A 22,999-nucleotide genomic window follows, 5' to 3' on the forward strand; every position below is an offset into this window, starting at 1 on the left:
AGATAAAACAGGTAACGTCAGTTTTGTCATTGTCATGCCTAGAAGCAGTATAAAAAGCTTAATAAATGTATGATTACTCCTTTTTATAAAATGTTTGTTTAATTGAACTAGAACTAAACCCATAAGAATGCCTATATTCTGCTACTCCTTTGAATGTATTTTTTATCCTACCCAAAATTACAGGGACAGTTCGTCTAAGAATGACAATTCTATCACCATTTACTCACCATTCACTTGTTCCAAACCTGTTTGGCTGTCTTTTCTCTGTTGAACACAAAAGAAGATAGTTTGAAGAAAGCTGGAAACCTGTAACCACTGACTTCTATAGTATTTGTTTTTCTACTATGGAAGTCTATGGTTACAGGTTTTCAGGTTTTTTCAAAATGTCTTATATTTTATTCATCAAACGAAAGAAAATCATAAAAGTTTGAAACCCCTTGAGGGAGAGTAAATGTTGAGTGAATTTTCATTTTTGATTGAATTGTCCTTTAATCTCAGGAGAACAAATTTGGAAAAAAATTAAGGTGAAACTAAAAAACTAAGGGCTAAGGATTATTTTATTTATATATTTATTTGAGTTTTTTTTTTTCTTCGACTATGGTTTAAGTTGAGGGGTTTCAAAACAGTGGACTATGGAGAGTTATGTATTTAAAACCATGCTGATTTTTTTTATTTAAACTGTTGCTAATGCTACTGTAAATATGGATTATGAAATGAGGGTGGTTTTTATAAAGTTTAAAAAAGTAACAAGAAGAAACAAGAAGTGGGTTATATACTATTTAAAGATTTGTTTCTGTTTTCTGAACTTGACAAAAATTGTAAGGAGATTTATTTGTTTTTGGAAAAGAACTAGAGGATAATAGATTTAAATCTTTATTGATATTTTTAAGGTTTATATGATAGAATTTAGTGGGCTAAATGGTAGTTAATGATCCCGATTTTGAAAGAGGTCCTAATCAATAGGTGGCACTGTGGCAGTAATACGCTTATAAATAAATCTTTATGCAAAACGGCAATGTCTAGAAGAAGACAACGATACGATGACCACAACCAACACGAGGTTCACGGCTCTACAGGTAAAACAATTTACTTTGTGTTTCATGACATGGTGTTATTTTCCTATAGTTTATGTTTATGTGGTTTTAGTCACGGGATAGCATTAGAGCAGGGAATTCGGTATTGCGAGAAAAGTTCATAAAAATGGTCACTGTTAACACGGATTATAATCCGTTTTCATCTATATTTGGTGCTGACCACTGTTTTTCCACATAAAAAACTTTTAATACCATTTTGAATCCGGCACATACTTTATTAGGCATAACTAACATTTATGGTTGCGTTTGGAGGTTGTGCATACTCTGGACAGTAGTCCTTCAGGATCGAGTGAGTCTGATGATTATAGTATGTTAATAAAGCCTGTTTAACCAGTTTCGTGCTTATTAAACCTATCAGTTCGATTTCATACAGGTCACTGAAGCATAGACCATAGGTCACGTGTTACTATTCTCAATGCTGTTGGACCAAACTAATCTACGACATAACTTTTCCCGCCCTACGCGTGCCTGACCACGTCAGTCAACCCTTTCGGTTATTAACCCTGCTTTACTATAGATAAATAAGTACACAAATATTTAATAAAAGTGTGTTAATATAGTTGTGCCATGGTTATCATAGATTTACCTATTTTTGCTAACAGAAACATATTTTAAGTATTTTAGGTAACGTGTATTTTTATTCAGTGCGCCAAAAATCATGGTTTTACGGTAAAAAAAGTCCTTAACTGGATAGCACATACTTAACAAATAAATTAATAAATAATCTTACGATGTTGCAAGGCTGACGTTATTTAATGGAATAACGGTACTTACCAACAACGGACAAATTAACCTTAAGCTTAAAACCGAATAAACAAAAAAAAAGTTAATATGTAAACAAACAGATAACTACGAATGAACAGGATTGTTATATGTACAAATTTTGTATTTACAGATAATTCTTGAGCTAAATATCAACCTATTATAAAAAAAACAAACGTTGAGGGTGCAATGTCATCTGTTGACAAACAGCCGTTGATCATGTGACGTAATGGCCTCACGACGTGTCACTCAGACAGGGTTAATGGAAATGTCATTGTCTATAATTGTAAGAAATTAATTAATTAGTTAATTTTATATATATTTATTATTTTTATTTAACAATATTCATTATTTTATTTTTTACTATTAATAATTACTTTCTATCACACTGGCATAAGGTTTGTTCTGTTGTCATATGTTGTAAATTTATTTACTAATTGTTGTATTTTAGGGGCACAAATCTCTGGAAAAATATTACTTGTTAATTGTATTGTAATTTTTTCAGGTGTTTTTGAAAGAGTTTTTTCACAAGTATAATATGTTTCCCCCATTCCCCCAATGTTGTGAAAATGCATGAAATGTACTAAATTCCTACATTAAATTAATGGACAGATTTTTTATTGAGAGGTCATGTACTAGATACTTTATTTATTTTTCTATTTATTTTTCTACAATAAAAATAATTTACAATAAAATTATTTACAATAGAAATCTCACCTGTCTTATGCAGAATTCTCTTCTGATGTTTATCTGTGGTCCCTTGATCCAGACACTCCTCAGCAACCAGTCTTTGTATGGAATCCACCGTGCTCTATAAAGATCTATTTGTCTCTTCTTCCACTTCCATCAGGTACTTTTTTTTTTTTTTTGGCCAACAATGTTAATCTTATTTTTCAATATGTGATTTAGTATAACATTATAACTCATTGCATAATGCCATATTCAATGTTCATTATAAGACTTAAACTGTGTGACAGTTTATGAACATTACTTGAACTAGAGCTGCAAAGTTATATAAAAAGATATTTATTTATTTATGGTTTTGTTTTGTTTGTTTTATATGTAACATTTGGAATTCGTTAAAGTAAATATAAGCTAAGTTAGGATGAAAGATAACTGTAAAAAAACAAAAAAACTTTGGTGCCTTTTTTGTTGAATCAAATGTAAAAACCCTGAACCAAAAATTTATATGGCTCCATTTTCTTGGTTAATATACTCATAGTTGATATCAGATATGACTAAAGTGCATGCATCCTTAAGCACAAGTACTCATGTTTAAAATGACAGGTAAAATTTGAAGTACTGATTATACTTTTGTACTCAAGTGAAAGAAAAGAGATGGCCTCAAACATGTACACAAGTAAAAAGTATCCAATAACCTATCTTTGCTTTACGCTGGTAAATAGGTTGCACATCATATATACATTTATACAAAATAACTTTCATTAAATAAAAAAAAAATTATCTTAAAATGCCCATTCTCAGCAGAAAAGTAGCCAAGCAACAAAGCTCTGCAATATTTGCCAACAGCACTTCTTAAAATGTTGCTCCATCATCTTGGCACAAAAACGCACCAAACAGCTGTTCTTACACACTAATAATTCTGTCTTAAATGTAACGCTTAAATTTGTCAGAAACATTTTTTTTCTGAAATAAATGATTAACATCTTTTTTTTCTTCTTTGCTTTAACCCTCCTTTTGACTTAAGGGTAAAAAATGACACTGACACCATTTTAACAGCAAAAAAACTAAAATACCCTAAACAATATTTTTTCCGTAATCTATTTTTAAAATTACCTTAACATTAAAAAAAGATTATTCATTTTCTGTTTTCATTAAGGTTATACACATTTATGTAGAACGGTTGTTCTTCGGGGTAATTTTGACCCATCAGCTATAAAACAATTTTCACACCACAAAACCTACTGACACACGAACACTCCCAACACACACAATAAGAGTCTGCAGTAACACTTTATAACTGCACACTATGAACCATTATATGTACTATTTATGCTTTGTAAGTCCCTTATAAACAACAATTAAAAGCTCAGTTATATTCTTAGGAAAAAATAAACTACTTATTCATTTCTATTAATTTGAAGATGCACAAATGAAGCTGTATCAAATGAAATTGCAATCTTAACTAAAATAAAATCATGGTACTGTTGAAACATCGCTAAATAACATTCACATGTTCTATCATAATATATTGTTAAATCATTATATTGTTGTTGTTTTGCCCATTTTTATGTTATATTTGGACACCCCTGATAATTAGTAAAGTTTAAACTTTAGTCATTTTATTTTTTAAATAAAATTGAAATGATTTATTGTTTATTTGATACAATGCCTTTAATTGTTATTTATAAGAGCACACATACATACATACATACATACACACACACACACGTTTATTAATTGTTTAATTATGCAGCTATACCAACTATTTTATATAACTGGTTTGTAAATAATGCAATACTTAATTTAGTTATAAAAAATTAATCATTAGCATGAAAACAAAATCATTAAGCAGATTATACATGTGCTTATAAGTAAAAAAAAAACAGCATTGTAGCTGTATTTATTAACTGATACTAACATCTAATGTAGAGTTGATGTTTATACAACAAATAATAAATTAACTATTTGCTAATGTTTAATAAATGATTCACTGAATCGTGTAGTTATTTTAAAGTGTTACCAAATCTCCTGTTTTAACTTTTATGAATACTGTCTTGCTAAAAACTGTCACACTTGCATAGGTACCTTTAGCATTAAAAATTCACTCTTTACTGTAATCAAAAAGGTGTTGCCCACCGAGTAAACACTGATGAAATACTACGCACTGATGAGGGAAAACCTAAACATTTACAGTTTATGATGAAGATATTGTTGTTTCTTCATGGTAAATGACTTGAATTTGAAGACTTGAATTTAATTTAACTGCATTATTTAAGAAGTTTAGTAAAGCAAACCCATTTTTGACCCGAAGGGCAAACAGTGAAGACTGAATTCTAGGCAACACAAGACAAAGAGCAGCAGATTTCAGCAGTTCTCGTGTTTGTTTTCTTAGATTTTTGTGGAAATTTTATTTTAAGGGGCTATGGCATTAATGTTTTTAATACATCTATTCAATACAAAAGGCAAACGGTAGCAAAACGGATAAACTACTTTTAAAATTCATTATATACATATAGGCAGTGCTGAAACTTGCAGAAATTTCCTCTGATTGGTCAACCAAATCTGAGCTCCTGATATCCCCTCAAAACGATAGTCCTCTGAGTACCAGCACCCATACTTTTAATGATATATATATTAACAGTATTATCAGACATTTGTCATTAAAATAAGATCATAGTTTGCTGACAAAAAAATAAAAATAATATATGCCTATAGTTCACCAATCAAGCAAACCTGGTGCTGCTGGGAAATGGCTATGCTCAGCATCAGGTGCACCGCAACAAGAAATTTGGCGGTGAACTATAGGCATATATTATTTTTATTTTTTGTCAGCGAACTATGATGATTTTAAAGACATGAACTATGATTTTAATGACAAATGTCTGATAATACTGTTAATTTACATTTTTTATTACATTCATGCATACGCAATGAATGTAAGCCTGCTAACTGATCAAACAATAGAATATGTAAACTTAGTATATATATATATATATATATATATATATATATATATATATATATATATATATATATATATATATATATATATATTAAATAATAATTAAAAGTCTGGGTGCTGGTACTCAGAGGACTATCGTTTTTAGGGGGCATCAGGAGGTCAGATTTGGTTGAGTCAAAGGAAATTGGCTGTTTCAGCACCGCCTATATGTGTATAATGAATTTAAGTAGTTTATCCGTTTTTCTACCCCCCCCAAAAAAAGAGAAAATCCAGCCAAAAATACTTTTTTTTTTTTTTTTTTTTTAATTATTATTATTATTATTTTTTTTAAACTAGATTCTTTTCAAGACACTTCTATACAGCTTGAAGTGACTTTTAAAGGGTTAACTAGGCAGGTTAGGGTAATTAGGCAAGTTATTGTTTAATAATGTTTTTTTCTGTAAATAATCAGAAGGTAATATTGCTTAAGGGGTCTAATAATTTTGACCTTAAAATGGCTGTTAAAAAACATTAAAAACTGCTTTTATTCTTGACGAAATAAAACAAATAAGACTTTCTGCAAAAGAAAAAATATTATCAGACATACTGTAAAAAATGATTGCTCTGTTAAACAAAATTTGGGAAATATTTTAAAAAGAAAAAAAATTCAAAGGGGGGTAATAATTATGACTTCAGCTGTATATTGTATTACAGTCCAACTATAAAAGTTTTTGTGTCTCTTTTTATCAGGGTCCAGTGACTACTAGGGGGTCTCTGCAAACTTCCATTGACCACAAGATAAGGATTCACTCAAGGAAGGATTAAATGCCACCATCTCACCCCAACCCTTTGGTGCATCTGCATTGGAAATTATTGGTCAATTTTTGAGTGATGGCCTTTCCACCACCATACCTTTTAAAATAGTAACATATGAATGGTTAATTGTTTTAGGCTGCAGCCATTTGTTTTAATTTCCAATAATACATTTTAAACTGAAATTGTATGAAATGCCATGTTATTTTATGTATTGTAAAAAAAACAAGTTATTCAACACCATTTCAACTAATGTCAAGCAATTTTAGAATGTGACTGTTATGCATAATTACTGCATCTTCCTTACCACACAATTCTTATAACAATTGACATAACAACAGTGCAGTTAAGGTCTGACCATGTCAAAGTTGTATCAACTGCAGCTTTTATACATAAAGTAAATGGGGTTGTTTAAATTGAAACCTTTTTGGAATTATTTATTTTTTGAACTTGAACTGTGCATAGACAATGCACCAAATAATCAAGCAGTTTGTGGTTTTCCCTGTCTGATGCTTGGACAGTTGTGTGGAACCAGTTTCTCTTCTATGTATTTGATGGTTGTGCTCTTATGTGATGTTAAGAAGAGAATGGAGCACAGTAATTCTAATAACTACATTTTACTAAAATCTATACTTTATAATTTATAGTTTTGTTGAGATTATAATAACAGAAACTGTAAAAAGTATAATTACTAAAATTGTTACATGTAAGATTATTGCTATTATATTTATTAATGAATTATATAGTTATATTCAGATGAGTAAATACAGTATGTTTATAAAACCAGAACATATACACACATTATTATTATTATTATTTATTCCCATAGATGTCAGTGGCTGTTTTTTTTTTCTCTCCAACATTCTTTAGAATATTTTAGTTTTGTTCAACAGAAAAAAGAAACAGAACTTTAGAACTACTTGAGTTTGAGTAAATGATGAGGGAAATTTTCTTTTTTGGTCAATGATCTTATTGAGTTAAAATTAAGTCCCTTGAATTTGCATAAGACTCTATTGTAATTATTTGCCTTACAATCGCATAACATGTTTTATTTTGTTATGGCATGGGAAAAGCCAAAATTCAGTCAGCAACGTATACAAACTGTTCTGCTTAATTTTAAATGTTTATGTTTGATTCATTGCGGTCAGCTTTTACAACAGTGATTCTAAATGAACAATTATCTGAACATAAAGTGTATCTTAAATGGAGGATTTTTCCTTTTAAAAGCTTCATTAAATAAGTGTTGTAAGTCATGTTCATCATTTAGAATTTTTTGGCACATCTCTACATACAATACAGACACCAAATACATCTGTACATGTTCATAAATTGTATGTGCTCACTGATCAGTGTTGTGGATCCTTTTATAAGAGCCTATTTTTTTCTCTTGTAAATAATAACACTTTAAAATGTTTTTTACCATGATAATTTAAATTATCTTTTCATTTGCAACAATGTATAAACTGCCATAAGTTAGTCTCAATTTCGTGAGGCAGTGTAAATTAAATTAACATTTGTAGAGTGCATTTCCTCCATAGGCTTTTCCTTAAATCAGTAATATTATCAAGGTTTATTTTTGGAATTGTCGGTTTTGGCTTGTTTATTTGAGGTTTAATCATTTTGAACAAAACATATAAAGGGTTAGGTATAATATACCAGTTCAATCCATGGCATGGGTCAAATCTAAATGACACACAGCCTGGATCCCCCTCGATATAAACCGAACTGTTACTCAAATGATCAAGCTTGTATATTGGACTTAAAATAGCAGCAACCAAAAATGATGTATATACAGTTTATTATGCTTTTAGCAAAATAACAGACAGTAAACGTTGACCAATAAAGCAGGTAAGATTACTGCTGTTATTTATTTTTTGCATACGTTTTGTTTAACCTATTGAAGGATCATATAATCAAAAAAAAAATACAAATAAAAAGTGCATGATGTGGTCCAAAATGTGTTTGTGTGTGTGTTTGCATGTACGTGCTGTACGTTTTTTCTTATGAAAATTATATAATTTTTTCAAGTTTTTATAATTTTAGAGCATATTTCTACAGTTTCTATTATTTTAACTAAAAAGAAATAGTGTGCATAAAATGTACTCATTAAAACCGTCATAAAAGATAATCAAGCACAAACTTTGAACGTCATGAATGCAAAATACATTATCAGTGACATTGCCTTGCACCCCATGCGTTGCGACATCTCTGACAGTGAAAAGAGCTCCTCGTTCTAGTTTAAGCGGGTCACGTCTGTTTACCAGAGCTTTCCGTGCCACGGTAATTTCAGGAGTTTAAAATTCATCGTATAGACGTCGTATAGAGGTAAGGAAGACGGCTCATTAACAAATAAAAACGTTCGATCGAATGCGATGTTTAGCAGATGTTACGATCTTTCAAAGACGTCTCCGCGACGTACCTGTGCTATCTGGGCTCTCACACACACACACACACACACACACACACACACACACACACACAGATATTTAGTATTTAAAGTTAATAAAAACCTTTTAACACTTTTAAGACAACTTTGAAAAACGTTTTTAGGGTCATTATAACTATAAAGTGCCTTTTTGAGACATCAACATTTTCAATTTAACCACATAGTTGTTGTATTAATTAGACCGTAGGCTGTAAGAAATGAATTTTGGTTAAGCTCACTTTCTACAAACAAACAGCAGCATAAAAACAGGAAACAAACTTTAAATTGTGTAAACCCTGTCATGGACAAATGTTCCTGCTGCTGACAATATTATTTTAACCCTTTATACAATGTAATAGTATTTTACTCACATTAATGAGGACTATTGAACAACATGTGTTTATTAAGTGCCCTTAAGGGTTTAATTCATTAAATAGCATAATGTCATTCCATTCTTAGTATGAATATATAAGAAATGGAGTACTAGTTTTCATCAGGTAATTTGTGGCAAATTGTTTCTTGCTCGGACACTGTTACCTTGTTTACTTTTGTTAATTACGCTCATATAAAAAAACCTGAAGCATTGAGAAGTTATTTTGTTTCTGTTTATTGTTTTATTTGTTTAATTTTTTTATTATTATTAGTTTTATTGCTTTGTTTATTTTTAACAGGACAAAGTGTCCAAACGCAAAGAAAAACTAGTTAAAAAAGTTTTTAAAAAGTAAAAAAAAAAAAAAAAAGACTTTTATTTTGGTGTGGCATGTGACATCATAAGCCTGTGCCGCTCACAAGCTGTTGTGATTCAACTGGAGAAAGGTTGGTTTTAAAGCATTTACACTTATATAAAGCGATTGATTAAAGTTTCAGGTATTTCATTCAGTGCCAAATACTGTACCTGCTGTTGACAAAATTATTTTATCCCTTATACAACATAGTACTATTTAACTCACAGTAAAAGGGACTATTGTTTAAATTAGATATAAAAATAGGATAATCTTTTTGTCCCTGAGATAGAGGTAAAGTTGGTTTTATATTCACACATTTGTTCATTTAGAAGTCTCTATATTGTTTACCATGTTACTTTGAATATTCGATCAGAATTAGCCTGCCAGTATGACTTGAAATCAACAGTACACTGTTTATTTGACCATGAGAAATGTTGTACTTTGATAGTCATTGACAGCTAATATGATTTCACTATTTAGAATTTGCAAATAATACTTTAAAGAATTTATAATATTACAGGGAAAGTCTGAATGTTCAAATATAAAACCAACTTTACCTATGTCCCTTGTCTTGTGCAAAAAAAGTGCTACACATTGCTGTAAGCAGACAATAAAATAATTAAAACAAACAAAATGATTAAGAACAAACCTGAATAAAGTTTGAAAAAAAGTTATTGAGATGTGTGTAATTGGCTAAGTGTTTTATTGAAGGTTTAAGTTATTAAGTAATGTCATTCCATTCTAAGTATACATCACTATATATAATAAATGGAGTACTAGTTTTAATCAGCTCATTTGTGGCTATTGTTACTTGCTCTGACTTGCCTGATTTCGTTTTGTTAATTACTCTTATATAAAGAAACTGTTGAAACAAGTGTTGAAGAGAAGTTATTTTGTTTCTGTTCATTGTTTTATTTATTTTAAACAGGACATTTTTCTTGTTTTGTTTAGTTTAAACTGGATAAAGTGTACAAACGCAGAGAAAAACTCCTGCTGAAGTGACGAATCTCCACACTATTGTTAAGATGGCGTTTATTAAAGAGGAGAGTGAAGATGTGAAGATTGAAGAAACATTCACAGTCAAACAGGAAGATCTGCAAGAACAAACAGGTTGGTTTTCAATCTCAAAGACCAACTCAGTCATTTGATCCTTATTCAGATATATTTTAATAATAAGAATACTAAAGTAAATCCATCTTGCAGCCCTGAGTGTGCTGCCTAATTATCCTAAATGCACATAAGCACTCATTGAAAGACAGGAATGAGTTTCTTTCGTCACTTGTTCTCATGTTTTTTGTCATTCTTTTATGTATTATTAGTCTCCTATTTTCTCTACATTCTTAAGGTTATTGCTTTTCTTGTTCTCCTACTGTTTGTAAAGCGTCTTTGAGCACTGGTGCTATATAAAATAAACAAAAACAATAAATTTAAAAAGGTTTAACTGAGCTGACGATATTTGACCTACAGTATTCTCATAGAAGATATCTGCTATTACAGTGATGGTGTTGGCTTAGTACTTTTCATATGTCACGATCACAATTCCCTTTTTTTCATCAACTTCTTTATGGGTTTAAACTTGTTTCTAGTAGTTGTTACTAGTTCTCACATACAAACACCAGCAATCCATCTCAATAAAACTTTCATCTTTTTATACAAAAGGGTCATTTTATCTCTATTCATCATAATAGTTTAATTATTTTTCTTACAATAACATTTGTTTACACGTGCTCCATGTATTTACTGCTGATGACATCGACCTGGACAGATTGTGGTGCATAGATTTAGTTTATTATAGTTTTTACAACTTTTAAAACATTTGTCCATTTTTTTTTTTTTAAAGAAAGTTTGTTAGAAAAAAGTGTGTGGAAGTAGTACTTGCTTGTTATTACACACAATTTAAAATCTTTTACTAAGAAATATCTCATATATATATATATATATATATATATATATATATATATATATATATATATAAGTGCTGTCAATCGATTAAAAAAAATTAACTAATTAATCGCACTTCTAAAAAAAATAATCGTGATTAATCGCATTTAAAAGACTGAAACTTGTAATTTTGTCTATTCGAGTGTAAAATTAATGTAAACGTAAGACAAATATTATTTAAATTCAAAATATAATTCATTATTAGAATTTTTGTTTACTTGTAACACAGATTTCTTCATGTAAACAACATACCCACAATAAACCATCAAGATCCTGGCTTGACAGCCATATTTATTACAGGAATTAAAACACAGGCATGTTAATGACATTTGAATTTCAAAACAATCAATGCCAATAAAGAAAACATTGATTTCTATGTTGGATTCTAAGTGGACTGCAAAAAAATGCCAAAATACAGGCATTACAGATATGGAAAATTAATATTAATAAAGTATTGAAAATCTGTGCATGCCCTTGGATAGGTTTACCAACTCCCAATCTATAAAAGCACAAAAGCCATATATAGGAAATAACGAGAGTTGACAAATTGAAAAACTACTATTTTTTTTTTTGTTATTATTAAAATAAAATTATAATCCACACTGGAAATGTGGGTGCCTGTGTGTTTTGAGGGAGCCTAATTAATAATGAACATAACAAAAAACTGCCTGCTGACGCACACAGTTAATGTTGATTAATAAAATAAAGATAAATAATAAAAGCAATGTGTCAGAGACCCTAAAACATGTTTAACTCAACAATGAAACATCAAATGTAGCTAACAGCTTTTACATTGTCAATCAAATGAACGTAAACGATTAAAAATGCAACAAATTTTTGTTTGGGCAGAACTACAAAAATAAATGTAAAAAAAAGTTGCTTAAGTTGCACACTAGTTTGATCATGTATAAATATCATTATATTAACCATATTGTATAAATATTATTGTCACTATAAGCCTACATTATGCTGACAATCAAAAACACAATGTCATGATATCTCATGTGCTTGTCTTCTGACCGAGTGCATCTTAAAATACATGACTGACACTCCTCAGAGCTTTAGAAGCGGACATTCTTTATCATCTGTAAAATAAAGACTTGGAGGTTAAGGAAACAGCATTATAGGAGGAAGTTGCCGCGGCCTTGGTGCAGATTAAAAGTTTAAATAAGTATATGTATAAGGACAGATAGGTAACTAGATAGAATAGACAGGAATATATTGATATGTGCCCCCCTGCAGAGTGCAGACGCAAAAGCCTGCTCTCCCGCGGGTGCGAACCCGTGTGTGAGAAACAGGCGTGACTCTCGGCTATTTTGACGAATACACACCTACGTTACACAGAGCCCAACATGGAAGATTGTGATTGGGTCAGCCCAATGTCAATAAAGAAAAGAACCAATGGGCTGCAGATTATGTCACACAGGCGCTCTGTCTGGAAAAGAAACATCTCACTTTCAGAGCGTGACAGCTAACACAGCACCGTCAATCATTGAGGCAGAAAGACATGACAGTCTGCTGAGTGTTTTATGGGCCGATCAGATCATAAGAAGATGATCAGCCCGGCCCAAAAAGTACGTCGAAACAGCAGTAAACTGCGGGCTACTGCCCTGGCCACAACAGGAAAAAAAAAAACTGAGTAAATTTTTTTTTAACGCGTTAATTATTTCAAATTAATCGCATGCGTTAACACGCTAATTTTGACAGCGCTAATATATATATATATATTTATTTATTATTGTATAAATAAATGAATTAAAATATTATATTTTTTGATAGGGCAAATACAAATATTTTCCATCTGGGCCATATGAAAAATTTCTTAGCCTTTAGCCCTTTATGAGTCTAAAATTTCAGTCATAAGGGTCTTTAAAATATCTTAAAATGTCTTAAATTTAACTTGGTGAAACCTGCAGAAATCCTGGTTTAAAGTATGTCATATGGATGCCCCCAATTTTGAATATGCTGAATGAAATGGACACTAAAATAATTGTTATAAAAATTGTAGAGTAATCTAAGATATATGATGTTGTTGTGGGACGACATGAGACAAAACGAACATATTTTGAGTAGAACAATAGCATTTAGCATTGCACTGACTACAACTGGCCAACAAACTAGTCTAAAAATGACTTTTGCTGCTTAAGAAATGGATTACAGCATGCTGATGATATGCAAACATTTGAGTGTAGAAGGCTTCGCCATTTAAATTTTTTTACTTGAGACTTTTTTTTTTTTTTTTTATGAATTTTTAGATCCTAAAAACAGTTTTATGCTGCTTCGGCAATGGACGATAACAATTTACAAGGTATAACGCAAGTTTAAAAAAAGTTAAGGTTTTAAAACTGCCGAAATGCTCTGCTATACCGTTCCTACGGTGTATGTAAGTTTTTTTTTTCATTTTGTTTTAAGTTTTTCAGGACAACAGTTTCTCTAGCAGAAAAGATATCCAAAGATGCCGTTTTAAATTGTAAAGAAGTCTGTGTTTATGAAATAAATGAACGAGGAGAGATCCAGAGGTAAGAAGGGTGTGAGACTTATTTGAGGACCGGGAAGGAGATACGTGCTTACCACTCATTTGCGGGCATTATAAGTCCCGCAAATGCATAGACTCTCTAAACTTCTTGTTGTCTGAATATCACGTTTAACAACTATAGTGATCCAGCAGTATGTCCTTGTTAAACTGTCCGACGTCCACTGCTCTCTGCCTGGAGCTCAGAGGAGCACATGACAGTGTGTGGTTGTGTGTGTGTGTGGTCACGTAATGTGTGTTTTTCAGTGGACAAAGGGCTGTTCAGAAACGCTAGGTAAAACAGTGTGGATGTGGATTTTTCGTTCTAAAATGCCATTTTAACACTAAGACCTATTAATGTAAACGGGGCCTGAGTGTCTATTTTTCACAAGCAGGTTTGCGACAGGGGCGGGGCGGAGGATTGTCGATGCTGGCTCAGCACCATGTTGTCTATTGGCCATCAGTTATGGACGATGGTATCGTCTTTCGGCCCAACACTAATCTATACCATTCGGCTAACTTCCAGAAAGATAGAGTAACCAAATAGCGTTAGAGATAACAAGTAAACCAAGTCCCACTCCAGGACCGACAAAAATACCAAAAGTTTTGTGCGAGCAGAGAGAAGAACCAGCAAGCGAGCGGAGAGAAATTATCATGCGTGCGAGCGCTGTAGGCATGACCTCGCTCGCGAGAACATACATCATGCGCACAGATGATGATGATGTGCGCAAGAGAGGCTTGTTTCCTGTTTTGGGACCGGTTACATTCTTATTATTCAAATATTTATATTGATTTTTTCAAAAGTCTTCCATTTTTCCACAACACACATATTAAACAACATATTAACATGGTACATAGCTACAGACATACACCCCATACAGAAAAAGGGAAAATAAAAATAAATAAATAAAAATAGATAAAACAAGGAAATTAGGGATAAACTCTCACCTAGGATATAATAACCCCTGAGTGTTCAATGTAGGATAGGAAAGGCTGCCAAACCTCATAAAGTGTTTTTGTATAGCCTCGGATGGCGTACCTATGGTGCTCGAGTTTAAGATGTGATAACAATTCTAATATCCAATGTTTTTGGGATGGTGGGTTTGTTTTTTTCCACCTGAGAAGAATCAGGCGTTTGGCCAATAAAGAAGAAAAGGCAGGGATTTCTACGTGATTAGCTGACAGGTACATTTTTTCTGGCACTGTACCAAAAAATGAGGTCAAAGGATTAGGATCCATATCTTTATTACATTTAGATGAAAATGGTCTAAAAATATCAGTAATCTAGGGCATCCCCAGAATATATGACTCAGATCTGCTGGCTTGAAACCACATCTTGGACAAGATAAATCTGAATCACATACAAAAGATGAGTGTACCAGTTCTATGGTACATTACCAGGCTGTATCTAATATTTCTAGTCCCAGTCCGTCTTCCCATTTTTTATTTATTTGTATTTTATGTTTATATGATTTAGGGAAGTGGAGGCAGTTCTTTGGATCACCTCAAGTAACATGGACATCATATCTCTTTGATGTGGGTCCATATTTACCAATTTATCTATCCAGCATGCTTCTGGTTGGTTCAGTGAAGGAAAAAAGTGTTTTTAATGAAACTACAAACCTGACTAGACTGGGGAATCTCAATGTCTGTTCTTAACTGTTGAAATGAGATAAATATGCCATCTTTAAAGAGGTTCTTAACACAGTTAACTCTCTTGACCATAATTGGAATGCTGAAATGATTAGAGAACAAGGGAACGACAGATTTAACAAAATGGGAGCAGAAGGCAAAGCTTGTTTATTATTAAAGTGAGGTCTGAATTGTGACCATATTCTGAGTGATCCATTAATAACTGGGTTATTCGTAGAATATTGTTTACTCACTGGAATTAGAGCACAAAGTAGTGAGCGTAAAGACACTGGATTAGACGTGTTGTGCCATCAGTAACCAAAGTGGGGCCTCATCAATACAGATGTTGGAAAACCAGAATATCAGTTTGTGTAAATTGGCCATCCAATAATAGTATAGAAAATTTGGCATTGCCAATCCATCCATTTCTTTCTTTCTTTCTTTCTTTCCTTCCAAGAATTCCTTTATGCAAGGAATTTTCATATCCCAGAGAAATGTAGAAGTACAATTATTCAACTCCCTGAAAAATGACTTGGGATTAAAAACAGGCTTGGTCTGAAATAAAAACAGAAATCTTAGTAGTATTGTCATTTTAATAGAATTGATCTTCCCTGCCAAAGATAAAGGAAGGGTTGACCACTGCATCATGTCTCGTTTGACTTTGTCTAATGTCATTTAAAAATTACTATTAAACAAATCCTTATACTTACGTGTCACACTCACACCCAGATATACAAATTTATCAGGACTTACTGAAAATGGAAAGGATTGGAAGGACGTTTGCTGTGCTCTATCATTGAAAGGGAAAAGGAGATTTTTTTTTGCTAGATTGACTTTGTATCAAGAAACATTTGCAAATTCTGAAATGATTGCAAGAGCTTTTGGAATACATGTATCTGGAATTGACAGAAAAAAGTAGATCATCCGCATATAGCAGAAACTTATGTTCTTGTCCCTCTCTAAAAATTCCTTGCAAGCCAGCTGAGTTCCTTAATATGGTGGCAAGAGGTTTGATGGCAATGTCAAAGAGCAGAGGGGACAGAAGGCAGCCCTGTCTCGTTCCTCTAGAGTCATTTAAAGTAATTAAGTCCTCTGGATTGGTATTATTTTTAGTTAAATAAATAATATTAAATAAGCAACGAAGGTTGTAAGATAACTGTCCCCCTTTTTAATAAAACCAGTTTGATCTGGGCGAATTATCTTTCTCACGACTGACTCCACTCTGATTGCCAGCACTTTAGCCAGGATTTTATACATCAGAGTAAGCTGATCGGACAATAAGATTCACATTTAAGTGGATCCTTACCCTTTTTAAGAAGTACTGTTATAACAGCCGATGTCATGAAGGGGGGAGTAATTCCGAAACAAGAGCTTTAGCGAATACCTTGCACAACAGGGGTGTTAGCTTGGCAGACAACTTCTTATAAAACTCGGCCGGGAAGCCATCAGGACCTGGTGCTATTTTTTTTTTTTTTTTTTCTTCAATTTCAGAAGGTGTTAAATGTCCTTATGTCAACTGATCTAAATCACAGAGGAATGGTAATTCTAAATAATTACAGACATCCCAAGTTGGAAAAAGTCATTTCCGGGGGATACAGATTTGTGGGCGGTAGTGGATTAGTGGGTGCTCGAAGTGCGGGAGGGGGGGTTGAGCAGTGAGCGATGTATCTGTGAAGGGGGTGTGTGCGCGCGAGACGTACTTGAAGAGCGGTGGGGGTGAATTGCGCGCAACGTACCTGAAGAGCTAGTAGGGATGCAGTGGAGAGAGGGGTGTGGAACATATTTAAGGACCGGGCAGGATACGCACGATTTCCAGGAGATTATCATTCATTTGCTGGCATCTGGGAGTGTCTATGCATTTCAGGGATACTCCCGCAACTTCCGGGAGACTTGGGATGTCTGTAATTAAAAAAAGCTCACAATACATACAATTTAGTTTACCTCAGAGCTGTAAAGAGTTTTATAGAAGTTTTTTAATTGATCACTAATAATACTGCCATCATCCTTACTAACTGCTGCTATAACACCAGCTGCTGAGGATTGTTTCAGTTGGTAACACAATAACCTGGCAGCTCATTCACCATGTTCATAATGAATCTGGCGTGATCTTATGTGGAGATCCTCAAGGAGTCATTCCACTTGCAGAATAAGTATTGTCTTATGAAGCTCTTCGGAAGATGATGTTGAGTGTAGCTGATCAATTGTGTTATTTTTTTAGATGCCATTGTCCATCGCCGATGGCCGACAAACAAATTCAGTGCCAAACACTGTTACCGACGGACTTAAAGCCACTGGAAGTCTTTTATCCACTCTTGTTAAATTGTAAATGGTGGATTAACATTCAGCACATGATCACTAATAAGATGCGCCGTTATTAATAACTTTAGGTAAACCTGTCTGTTATTTTCATTCTCTCATTTTCAGCTCTTCACATTTTCGCAGTTGTAGCTCCTATCATCTGAAGGTAGAAGGCATTGACTGAGTGATTGACAGCTGATATTAACCAATCATTTGCATTCAGTTGTAGAGCAGTGAGCCAATAAGTAGAGCACAAAGGCGGGGCAAGCATTGCAGGCTTTTTTTACTTCAAGTTCACATAACAACTGTTTTAATCTGTTCCTAAGTGCTGCGTTTGGCGATTTTAGGTGCAAAGATGCATTCTGCATAAATGTCTCCTAAATCTGCGCACGCGGTGAGGATTTTACAGTGAAAACAATGTAAATGTATGCACTACAGTGAACTCCAACCGAACACTCGTCTCCTCCACCAGCTGTGGGAAAAGCCATTGTAACGACACAGATCACTGTGCCATGCCCGTAGCCAGGGGGTTTCGGTTTGTTCGAACAAACCACCCCCCATGGCCAAAAGGTCCAGAATTTGTCCTTTTTATTGTTTTATGTAATTTAATTTAATATTATATTATATATTATATATATTTATATTCAACATATATATTGTAATGAAGTGTAATTTTATATAACTTTGGCCAGTAATTAGAATCCCATTGAGCCTCAAAGCCACAATAAAGTGATGTGTTTCTTCTTCTGACATATCTTAGTGAGTGGTAACATTTGAATCTTCGATGCGACATCCGCCTTTGATACCTTACGCTTTTGCTTTCTTCTCTTGATCTGTGTTACAGATTATCTCTTGTCATCTAGTTTTATAGGCAGTCACAGGAGCTCTCGTTTCCCTTTTTACCTGTTTATACCACATCATTCCCCTTCATGTTTGTCAGTATGTTGTCGATCATTTCTGTGTATATTATTTTGCTACTCACCCTGTATGTTTCCAAGACCGCTAGTGAGTGAGCGTCTGGTTGTTTTTTGCTACGGCACTTCCTCAGCGCTCACCCGACCGGGTGTTTACTTTGACTTTTGCTTTTTCCAAGACTCGCTTCTCAATAAAGACTTGCATTTGAGCTCACTCTTTTTTTAACTCGTGACACAAGTATTTTCTTTCTCATTTGTGTTTAAAGGTCTTTAGATTTTGGCATGATGTCTAGCTTTGAGGCTGTTTTTGGTCTACTTCACTTTGTCAGACAGGTCCTATTTAGATGATTTATTGATTGCGAACGTGTGTGGTAGTAATCAGGTCTGGGTGTGGCTAGAGAACTTGAAGCAGGTGTGATAAATTAAAGTTGTTCTAATGGGATTTTTTTTTATTTCACACAAGCCAGTGTGGTTCAGTATTTTGTCTTCCATTTTAAGAATAAAAAACTTGATTTAAAAACTGCACAATGTGTTTAATTGTGTCATCATTGACTAATATTTACATTTGTTTGATGATCTGAAATAGTTAAGTGTTAGATTTCTGCATTGCATTTGTTACATGCAGATTACTAAACCAGAGAACATTTGTCATTTAAAGGTGCAGATTTAAAGCTTTATGCAGATATTATACATGTGTCATATGTCTATAAGGCAAATATTTTCAGAGATTCAGCTGTTTGTTCTAACAGGTTTACCAGTCAGGCACAGAATGAAAAAGCATTCCCCATCTGCTTTACAAGTTTTACAAAAACAAATTGTTTTGTTGTGATTACGAATATATACAAATAGAAACTGGCCATTTACAACTTTCAAATTTATGTCTCATCAATATGACCAAAATAATCTGGGAATATTCATATAAGAATCTGCTTAAATGTGTATCTGTGTAATGGACAGGAGGTTAATATGACAAGATCAATCTAAATATGATCTGCTATGTCTTTACATTTAATGTGCATCAAAATTAAGATCTGTGTAGCCAATGTTTTCACTTCCTTTTCACTGAGTTTTAATGATTTACTAAAAAGTAAACATTTTTATTTCAGACTTAATTAAAGACTACGAGGAGAGTAAAGAGGAGGAACATCATGTCAAAATTGAGGACAAAACTCATTTAGAGACTGATGGTGTGTTAAAAGTGAGAGACAAGAGTTGTTTTACCTGCACTCAGTGTGGAAAGAGTTTGGCAAGCAAAAGCAAACTAAAGACTCACATGAGGATCCACACTGGAGAGAAACCATTCACATGCACTCAGTGTGGGAAGTGTTTCAGCCACTCATCATACCTTAATCTACACATGAGGATCCACACTGGAGAGAAACCATTAACATGCCCTCAGTGTGGGAAGAGTTATAGCAAATCATCGTCACTTTATAGACACATGATGATCCACACTGGAGAGAAACCATTCACTTGCACTCATTGTGGGAAGAGTTTCTGCGATGCATCATACCTTAAAAAACACATGAGGATCCACACTGGAGAAAAACCATACACATGCGCTCAGTGTGGGAAGAGTTTCAGCAAATCTTCCGGGCTTTATAGTCACATGAAGATCCACACCAGAGAAAAACCATTCACTTGCACTCAGTGTGGGAAGAGTTTCAGCCACTCATCACACCTTAATCAGCACATCATGATCCACACTGGAGAGAAACCATTCACATGCACTCAGTGTCGGAAGAGTTTCAGCCTATCATCATACCTTAAAAAACACATGAAGATCCACACTGGTGTGAGAGAGTATATGTGCTTGGAGTGTGAGAAGACTTTTATTACAGCTGCAGAATTGAAACGGCACCAGAGGATTCACACTGGAGAAAAACCGTACAAGTGTTCACACTGCAGTAAGAGGTTTACTCACTCAGAAACCCTGAAAACACATGAGAGGATTCACACTAGAGATAAACTGTACAAGTGTTCACACTGCAGTAAGAGGTTTGCTCACTCAGGAACCCTGAAAAGACATCAGAGAATTCACACTGGAGATAAACTGTAGACATGATCAGTGTGAACTAGGGTTGGGTACCGAAACCCGGTGCCATTACAGCACCGGTACCTTGGTAACCGGTATGTACCGGTATTAAATCAGCGTATGAATTTCGGTGCTGAGGCATGGACGTGAGGGGTGCATGAAAAAGGCACATATAGGCGCTGCGTCACAGCATCACTAAACATTTAATTCTAAACAACTTTGAGGAATACCGACAGCCATATCAGGCGATTGTTATTGTCGCTAGGGAACAAACGCACGCAATGCGCAGAGTACATCGCATTCAGCCTGGAACCAGTGGTTTTCGGTGAGCGAGAGCGACACTCTTCAGATCAACATGCGTGATCACGTTCATCCAATTTGCTTAAACTAAGCATTCTAAAGCGTATTTTGCAAGCAAGGATTCTTACACAGCAACTGTCTTTACAAAAGTGCGTGTAAGGGGGAAACATGTCAAACTTAATGACACATTTGGGGGCTCAAAGGCAGAGCCTCTCTCGCGTGCTTTAGCTCCCTCCGGCACTCGCTTATGCTCGCTCCCTCTGTTTTCTTGGCACTATGCTATCTCTGTGACGGAGCTGCGCGCATCAGCTCCCCGCACTCGTCAGAAGTTGATGCCCAAATTGACACAGGTAATAAAAAGATTAAACTTCAGTTATGTTCATGTTGTGAAACACTATCAAAATGTCCACCGTTGATGATATTAGACTTCTGTTTTCAATAGCGATTTTAACTCTTAATATAGGAAGTCCTCGGCTATGCAGAGACCATTATTAATCACAAATCTAGTGTACATAATTTAACATTAGGAAATGCAGTCTTGAATTTAAAAACAGTCAGCTTTTATTCATGAAATAAACAATAAGAAATAGGACTTATTTTGACTCCAGAATAATTATGTTTTAGGAAACACTGTTAAAGTTTTCAGAAAGAATATTTTAAACGAATGGGAGAGCAAAATAAAATTACTTCAACTGTAGGCCTGTTAAAGTTTACAGGTGCAGCAATGTGCCTTGATGTACTTGAATGTTAGAAATGTGTTCTCCTACACCAGTATAATGTTACTTGTCAAATAAATGAACAAGGAAGATTATTTTGAGTTTGTTATTTAATTATCTTGTTTATGAAGACTGCAGAGTGATGCATGAAAACAAATGACTTCCAATAATGTTTTAAGTATTTTGTGATATATATGTTTAAATGTGCTCCTAAAAGTACGTGGCCCCTGCCCGCCCCCCACAGGTTAATAGTAAGCTAATGTAATTTCATAATGCAAATTTTTAATTCATGCTAACCAACAAATGATCAAAGTAAATGTATTAATGTAATACAATATTAACTGATGTTTACTTTAAACTGTAATTATATTGTTCTATTAAAATAATTTTTTAAAAATAATTTGGCAAATAAAAATAAAAGTCGTCCACCATCATTTTGTGGCTAAAAAGTGTCGATTCAGGCACCGTTTTGGCACCAGTATCGTTTTAAAAGTAGCAATTTAGCACCGGTATCGAAAAACCAAACGATACCCAACCCTAGAGATTCACTCATTCGGGGCAGCTTAAGAAACACATGGGATGGTTTCCGGTATGGTGTTGACACATGTAGCAGCATAGAAAGAGCGCTCCCATACACACTGGTATTAATGTACCAAAATGTTTTGATATCTATATATCAAAAAAGTAAATACATTGTACTTACGGTGTTCATAATGTCTTTTAGAACAATTCTGATACTCTGAAGGTGAAATACAGCTAAGGTGGAGACAGGTTTGGGGGTATGGATAGGTTTAGGGGTGGATAAAGGTGTAATTAAAGTTTAATTCGATTAACCAATCAAAAGTGCAATGTAAAAAGTAATATTCACTAAATTGTATTATGTGTCACAATATACACAGTAACTATATTGAAATAAATTAGTTAAAGCACTTAATAAAAAGGGGGATCAATCTTTTTCTTACATTTGTTTCAGTTTTTACTTTGGTGTAATGTATATGTAACTTTAATGTATATACAGAAATACCTTTTTGTATAGCACTCCATAAAAGGAATTAATTTAAAGAAAAAATCTCTGAGAGGGTATATTCATTTCCGCTGAGCACTGTGTGTGTGTGTGTTCTGCACTTATTTCTACATTAATTAGTACACTTCTCACAAATGTCTTTTAAATAAATAGTTTTGCCTTGTGTTATACTGTGCCTACACA

General features: G+C 33.6%; 1 protein-coding gene and 1 long non-coding RNA gene across 3 annotated transcripts; both read left to right on the forward strand.

The window, feature by feature from the left end:
• The first annotated feature begins 1,046 nt into the window (after window positions 1-1,046).
• Window positions 1,047-6,716, forward strand: si:dkey-22h13.6. Its single transcript, XR_015483670.1, has 3 exons — window positions 1,047-1,076; window positions 2,587-2,706; window positions 6,232-6,716. It is a non-coding gene; the product is annotated as a si:dkey-22h13.6 (long non-coding RNA).
• A 2,790-nt stretch (window positions 6,717-9,506) lies between these two features.
• LOC137490980 (uncharacterized) lies at window positions 9,507-22,732 on the forward strand. 2 transcript variants are annotated; one of them, XM_087249091.1, is made up of 3 exons: window positions 9,507-9,535; window positions 10,373-10,554; window positions 19,848-22,732. In XM_087249091.1, the coding sequence occupies exons 2-3, from the start codon at window positions 10,470-10,472 to the stop codon at window positions 20,798-20,800; spliced, it is 1,038 nt and encodes a 345-aa protein (XP_087105217.1). In that variant the 5' UTR covers window positions 9,507-9,535; window positions 10,373-10,469; the 3' UTR covers window positions 20,801-22,732. The 2 variants fall into 2 exon arrangements, with proteins under 2 accessions (XP_087105217.1, XP_087105216.1); XM_087249090.1 differs by having other exon boundaries at window positions 10,396-10,554.
• Window positions 22,733-22,999: the final 267 nt, after the last annotated feature.

The sequence above is a fragment of the Danio rerio genome, chromosome 4 (assembly GCF_052040795.2).
Source record: "Danio rerio strain M-AB ecotype USA chromosome 4, GRCz13ab, whole genome shotgun sequence".
NCBI lineage: Eukaryota > Metazoa > Chordata > Actinopteri > Cypriniformes > Danionidae > Danio > Danio rerio.

Coding starts and splice junctions, on each gene's coding strand:
- LOC137490980 (XM_087249091.1), top strand. CDS start 10,470: ATGGCGTTTATTAAAGAGGAGAGTGAAGATGTGAAGATTGAAGAAACA. Junction 10,555..19,847: donor AGATCTGCAAGAACAAACAG/GTTGGTTTTCAA, acceptor TTTTTATTTCAG/ACTTAATTAAAGACTACGAG.